At 38.2% G+C, this 7,429-nt stretch overlaps 1 protein-coding gene across 2 annotated transcripts in view; it reads left to right on the forward strand.

Annotated features, from left to right (window-relative positions):
• The first annotated feature begins 284 nt into the window (after nt 1–284).
• The window catches only part of ldb3b (LIM domain binding 3b), a 20,663-nt gene continuing 13,518 nt past the window's right edge, over nt 285–7,429 (forward strand). Inside the window, exons 1-2 of one of the 2 annotated variants that reach the window (XM_008437062.3) lie at nt 285–577; nt 5,420–5,571. In XM_008437062.3, coding sequence (XP_008435284.1) covers nt 482–577; nt 5,420–5,571 — 248 coding nt within the window. In that variant the 5' untranslated portion in view covers nt 285–481. The remainder of the gene's footprint in view (nt 578–5,419; nt 5,572–7,429) is intronic. The other variant, XM_008437061.3, reaches the window with a different exon arrangement.

Consider the following 7,429-nt stretch of genomic DNA (forward strand, 5'->3'; position numbering starts at 1 on the left):
TCTTAGCCTGTGTGTCCCTCAACCTCACCAACCCTGCTGGCCAGAAATCCTCCTTCAACTGAATTTAGTGTTAAAAAGTAGCTTTTAAAGCTCCCAGTCCGCACAGACTTGGTGTTTCTTGGTAGTTTTTGGTTTCAGGGTGAGACTCTCTTAATCTGGAGTGGCTCAGCTTTGCTTTGCACCCTGTTATCTGTGTGTGTGTGTGTGTGTGCGTGTGTGTGTCTCAGAGGTCCACAGGATCTGACCCACCCACCTACCCACCTCCACCACCACCACCGCCCCCCCGTGGCGTTTGTCCTGAGAACTGGACTCAGACGAGGAGGGACGGCCGTGAAGCCAGTAACGGGCGGTGGAGGAGCCAGCACCCACCAGGGCACAGAGGACCGGGACAGAAAGGATAACCAGCAGCGAGGCATAAGGGGGAGAAAGTGCGCCGACAGAAGGAGCCGTTAGCAGGAGGAGTGCTGACATTAAGCAGAAGATGAGTACGTACACAGTGACTCTGAACGGCCCGGCTCCGTATGGCTTCAGGCTACAGGGAGGAAAGGACTTCAACATGCCCCTCACCATCTCCAGGGTAAGAAGAGGGAGGCAAATAAGTTGGAAATGAAAAGAAAGCAACAAGTAAGGCGTGGTTAACTCTAAACTGTAGCAAAACATCCTGGATGTTCTGTAAAACCTGGCCAATCATACTTGCTAACTTATAAAACCTACATTTTGCACATTGGTCTAAATGCATCTAAGGATTGGTTCAATTGGAAATAGGTCAAATCTACCACCTTTAAAATTCTCCAGTATGTAACCTGGACCAAAGTTTTCAAGTTTGCCCTCATTTTATCCTTCACAGCTCACATTTATGCGCGTTATGGTGCGTTGCGCGTGCAGAAAGGTGTGATTTGCGTATTTAGGAGGAGCTGGCGATCAGATTATGTAATGTTACCGTATGGGATGAAGACAGGGAGGCTCCGATGTAATCTCAGGAGAGATTTCCAGAATAGAACACCACTTGTGAAAAGTCAGGAATAGCTTTAAAGTGATGCCAACTTTCTCTGCAAAAAGTCAAATTCATTTGTAAAGAACATTTCAGCAACAAGGCATAAAAACACAACCATTTATGAAACGAGCAATAAAGGTTACATTTTGTCAAATTCAGTCATCAAAATGATCAAATATTAATCAATGTTTCAGTTACTTTAATGGAAGACAACCCTCAGCAGGTGGCGTTTCAGCTGTGTTGCAGTTTGTTCCATTAAAGTGGAGCATATAAAGTAAACGCTGCTTCTCCATAAGATTTAATAATAAGTACCACTAATTAGCGCTGCATCACATTTGACCAATGACATCACTAATGTGATGTCACTGGTCAAAATTGTAAAGGTGATAAAATTCTCCCACTCTTCCTCACTCTTCTTTTACTTTACCGTCATCAGGACGTTTGCACCACTCTCTGTTAGCATTAGCACCCTGGCCACTAAGAGCTACATCAGGTCTTAGCATTAGCGGGAGAGAAGGCCCACCTAAGTGGATGATGCTAGAAATATAATAATCTATCAATTATTGCACTCAAGCTGTGAAACTGTAAACATTGATATTTTTATGATTATGATTTGATATGTTGTCTAGTTCTCCTAATCAATGATGATACAAAATGTACATACGCATTTACATTCAACTGAAAACCGATTAATTAAGCTTGATTTTGAACATTTAGTTTCTCGTGATGTAATTAATGACACATATTTACTGTTAAATACTTCAGAATGCTCCGTTATTCCAAAGCTAAATTACAAATTGTACAGTTTGCTACAGGATACCGCTTTGTCTTAATTCAACAATGTACAAAAATTGTACATTTTTTGTACAACAATGTACAATAGATTTATCAACGAGTTTGGTATGTGGTTGACTTGTTTTTACCTGAACTATCCAGTCGTTCAGCGTGTGACTCTACTACTGAGCCGTAAAAATATTAATTTGTTTTATGTATATTTTGAACTGTATGAAAATATTTTTCCTATATATCATTACAGAGTTTCTCCCAGTGTATTATAAGCCTGGCGGGCCACCAGGCTTTACATGCACCCCCACCAGGCTTGTTTACTACAAGATACATAAGCAATGCTTATTTTTATGTATTATATGAATTTCAGGATTAGAAACATGCACTCTTTAATTGGGAACTGATTTCTGGGAAAGTTTTGAGTCATTAGCCAGGCAGAGGTGCATTTCATTTGAACATTTTTCAGGGTGTTTACACTGGGCACAACACAGAAACACCTCTCCAAACTGGACGGACGAGTAGAAAACAAATAGAAAACTCATTAATAATAATAATAAACTTTATTTAACCAGACCAAAAAAAAAACTTGTCTAGATCTACAATTTATTTTTTAAGAGGCACCTTTGTATTGTTTACAAAACAATACAATATTTCAATCAGAGAAATACGTTTAGTTTTTAAAACATCAAAGCATAAAATAATAAAACAGTTAATAAATCTGGTGCTAATCTGACAGTTACCTGTGCTACCCCCCAGATTATGGTGCCCTGAGTGGCGACATTAACAGAAAAACACCACAGTAACCTCAAATTCGGATTAAAGTATAATTAGAGGCCCAACTGAGCAGGACTTTAGTCACTGTTAGGCATGTCTGCTGCCGTATGAGCAGCATTAGCTTTAAATAGCACGAGAGGAGAGATGGATGGAGGGGCGGGAAAGAAGTAAGGAGGCTAATGACAGCTTGTGTTACCTTTAGTAAGCTTAATTCCTCGCTGCTCGTCAGTTTCATGTTCGGCCTCTGGAGCTGCGCCTGCAGGCCAGATGGTTGGAGGAAGCGGGAAAACGAAGGTGGGACGCTCACCTGTTCTCCTGTCTCCACATTCTGCAGCTGCTGACATCTGTTTGTTTATCCTCTGATCTCAGGCTTTGACGGTTTTCATCGCTGGCCTTACAACAGTGAATCATTTTATCCGTGCACCGCGTCCCTCCCTCCTGTTTGCAATGGACTCCTGCAGGTTAACATAACATAAAACACTGGGGCTTGACATGACAGCTCAGGGTGGCGTTACAGTTTGACGTAACTCTGCTGAGGTTGGATTTCCTTCTGCTTTTGCCAAGAACTAAGAAAAGAAAGAGACAGTGGATTCATTACATACTGTTAGCTAAAGCACAGAATACGGTGCACAAACAGCTGATTTAATATCGAAATATATCATTTGGCATGTCTAAATCTTACACTCTAATGTTCCTGAGTTCATATATAAGCTTTAATTAAATCAATTCTATTGTCTGATTATAGCTACTGAAATTAGCTAAAATATGTGACCATGGAATCCATTTTGACTTTTGAAAAAGCACAGTATATTTGATCTTAAGACACAATAATTCAATATACAGTAAAGTATGTTTTATCATCTACCCTGCTTTGTCTTGTGCTCCAGTGCATATAGAATAATGTCTTTATTTAATGTCTTTTTTTCATTTTTCCTGTTCGTCACTGTCCACACGGACATAATGGCTGAAACTCCGATAGCGAGGGATGAAAGAGGAGGTCAAAAAGAAGATCAAAGCAGATGCTGCACAGCATGATCAAGGACATGTGATAGTCATGAAATTGAGCGAAAAGGTGGCTAGTTTTAGAAAAACGTGGTTAAAATAAATATATATATTAATATAAGTCAGACAAGACTCTTTTACATGAATGTCAGTAGCAGGTGTTTGTGTGTCGGGCAACGGAAGCAGAGTCAATCACTACGAAGCCATAGGCATCAACAGCATTGCTTATTTTTAACTCTTTAACGAGTTGACTGTAAGTCTAGACCAACACTGTACGGCTCTGAATTCACTTAAACTTTTTGTCCAAACTTTACAAATTATCCAATTCATTACACAACTGTTTTATTGATACAGTCTGACATAGATCAGACAAAATATTTTGTGTTTTAGGTCAATTTTAGGACAGTTACCAAAATAATTTAGAGTTGTTTCAGCCAGAATAATAGGATATTTTTGTTTTAAACAAATAGTCTTAGCGATTTGGGTCAAACATTTTGGGAATTCCATGGTTCTTCCAGTAGTTAACTGGAATTTTGGCCCATTCCTCCTGACAGGCAGGACTGGTGTAACTCAGTCAACTCTGTCGGCCATCTTGGTAGCTTTGAACACATTCTATGGCATAGAGTTCAGGACTTCAAAGATGGCTGCTCCGAACCGCTAATGTGTTTGTTTCTCAGGATCGTGCTCCACTTGAAGACCAATTTGTCCTCTTAGTTTCCGGGCTGATATCCTGAAATTTGGATCTATTTTGTGAAGCGCACCGGTCCCTCATGCAGCAAAAGACCCTGAAACTTGGTGCTGTCACACCTGTACTTTTTAATTTGGTTTCTACATTGTGATTGGAGTTATGGCTTCTTCCTCACTTAGTTTCTGTTCAGCCCATGTCAGTACAGGACTTGTTTTATTTTGTACTATGATGCCATTTTACCAGTTCTAGCCAGTATTTTCTTGAGGTCTTTTGCTTTTGCTCTAAGGTTGAGTTTGGACATTTTTCACCAAAACTCATTCTGGGACAGTGAGTCCATCACTTTGTGGCTGGACATTACCACTGTGTTTATATTTCCATGTAATTATTAAAACAGATGTATTGCACCTTTAATCAGCTGCAAATTGTACCCAAGTATGAATTAAGCATTTTGAGATCCACAAATCTTTTCCTGATATCTTAATTTCTTTTGATTTTCACACTTTGTCAGGCAAGGATGAAGTCTTTTTGATGGGAGGCCTTACAATACATCCACATAAAATACAGCAAATATAAATTAACCAATCAGATGCTTACAGTGCAGTGACATCACCATCTGACATTACCCACCTTGTTCTAAGCCGTAGCAATCTAAGCACATGTAAGCTTCTGAATCTTAAAGTAATAAAGTTTTCTCATTTTTCTGGCATTTATCTAATAGAAGCATAACTTTGGTGAGCCCAGCTGATTTAAAATGGGACTCAACATAAATGTCAAATCCCAATAAAGATATATTTCTCCCATTAAATTCAAGTGTAATAAAAGTTATAACTGTAATCATGTTTCAGTTCTGCTATATTTACAATGAAGAAAATCAAGAAACTGATTTAAAACAGCTTGTGCACAAACCCAGAAAATATATTTTTGTTCCTAAAATATCTCGATGCATCTTTCCATGAAGCATTTCGTGTTTAATTATTTAGTGTGTGGTTTTTAGAAATACCCTAAAATAAACAAAACGCATCTTTTTAATACCCAAGCCCTCCAACAGAGGGCGTAAGACAAGGATAAAGTTTTTAACGGAAATATGGAATTTGCTAAATTTATAAATTATTTTAAGTAATGTTAAGACAAAACATTTTACCTGATGCGTAATTTCTCAACCTTGTCTTTCTCAGATAACTCCTGGCAGTAAGGCAGCAGGCGGCAGCCTGACCCAGGGCGACATCATCTCATCAATCGACGGGGTCAACACCGACGGGATGAGCCACCTGGACGCCCAGAACAAGATCAAGTCAGCAATCAACAAACTTGCGCTTACCATGCAGAAGTAAGCGAGCCTGCAAAACCGAAAGCAACCACTCAAACAAATAGATGTGAGAGTAGAGCAGTGTCTTCAATGATAGGTGTTGGCTGGTAATAAATAATTTGGAAATTTAAGAGAAAATTTAAAAGGATGAAAGGTAGCGTTGGTATCTAATTTGATACAACTTTCAGATCTTTAGGCCTTTTCTGCTGCTTGAGAAAACAGTTTTCCAAATCAAATTGTGTTTTTGTCCTTTTTCAAAAAATGCAATTAAAAGCACAGCAAGATTTCATTACTGCAGAAATGTGGTGAGGTAGCACAGACAAAAAACTGAAGAGAGAAAAATGGAGCATGTGCTTTTAGTTTACTGTTTTTGCCAAGGACAGAGACATGGAAACGCTTCGTTGTCTTCGTCAGCCGCCTCAAGCACAACGCCAGCGCATCCTCCAGACTGAGAGTGGAAATTTTACCTTTAAAAGAAACAGAAAGATGCTTGGAAACCAGAATTTTAGATTTATTCATTTAAATGAATTGCTTTTGTGTCCAGTGGTGTTCATTTGAAACCATTTCACGAACTTTTTTCTTTACTCTGACATCAGATCAGACTTTACTGTTTTTGCTTTAGGCCAGTTATAATTAAACTCTTTAAACCACATGTGTCAAACTCGAGGCCCAAGGGTCAAATTTGGCCCGCCGTAGCTTTTTATGTGGTCCTCTGGACTCCAAGTTACATCAATAAGTCCCTCCAGTTTTTCACAAATCCACAAAATTCATAGAAAATCAACAAACCCCCACATTTTTTCTGCAAATTCTTTTGAAAATTGGCCAGAAACATTAGGTTTTAGTGACTGCTGCCTCAGTCGTAGTTGATGTAAAGTTAAAGGCTGTTACACATTAGTGCAAATATCGTAAAAATTTCTTACAAATATTTCTAAATTAACACCACAAAATCTGATTTTGATTGAAAAAAAAATACAAAAAACAATCATGAAATCCTGAAGGGACTGATTAGTGTGAAAAGGTGTTCAATATTTAGTTTTAAGAAACACAAACAGCTATTTCTTAATTTTGTAATTCTGGCACAACCGGGCCTTTAAGAACAAATGTAACTGACTTTGACACCACTACTTTAAACAGTCGGGAATGATGGCAATGTCTTTCTAAGGTTTTTCTAAAGTTTACCACAAACACATTGCTTGTTTGTGAACCTGGACGACTCCGGCTCATCCTTTGGTTCCATTTCCAGATGTTCAGACATTTATATGGGCATATTTACAAAATTTGGATGTCCAACCACCAAACTATTCAGGAAGAAGACATATTTATGTCACAGAGCAGGTTATGTTCAAAAGCAAAAGACATTGAGAAGATCCAGGCAGAACAGTAATGAGAAGGAAACCCTGTTCTAACATGGCCTGAAAAGCCGCTTGGAGAGGAAGAAGCCACAATATCTGCAGAAAATTTCTGAGTTAAAATTTACTTGATTGTAATAATGTATTTAAATACCTGGCGTGAGCTCCATGCACATTTTATTTCTAGTAATTAGAACAGAACTGGCTTGCATTGCTTTTTGCCACTCACAATATGGAGGCGATCTTAGTGTACAGTCTATTCTTTTATGATTATGGATGTTGTGTGTAAAATCCTTGAGGAAATTTAGTTAAATTAGAATCTACATTTATATTTGATAATTAAAAACTAATGAAATTCTTCCAAATTAATATAAAGGCCGACTAGATTTCAATAAAACTACAAATATGTTTAAATTTTGCTTTAAAAAAAAAAAAAAAAAAAGTGGAGGTCTCAGTTGCTCTCAGATTTTTGCTAAAACTGTTCCAAATACTTTTTCAGATCATTTTTAGAATCTGGATAACTTATACAG

Source organism: Poecilia reticulata, chromosome 19 (genome assembly GCF_904066995.2).
Source record: "Poecilia reticulata chromosome 19, P_reticulata-male-v2, whole genome shotgun sequence".
Taxonomy (NCBI): Eukaryota; Metazoa; Chordata; class Actinopteri; order Cyprinodontiformes; family Poeciliidae; genus Poecilia; species Poecilia reticulata.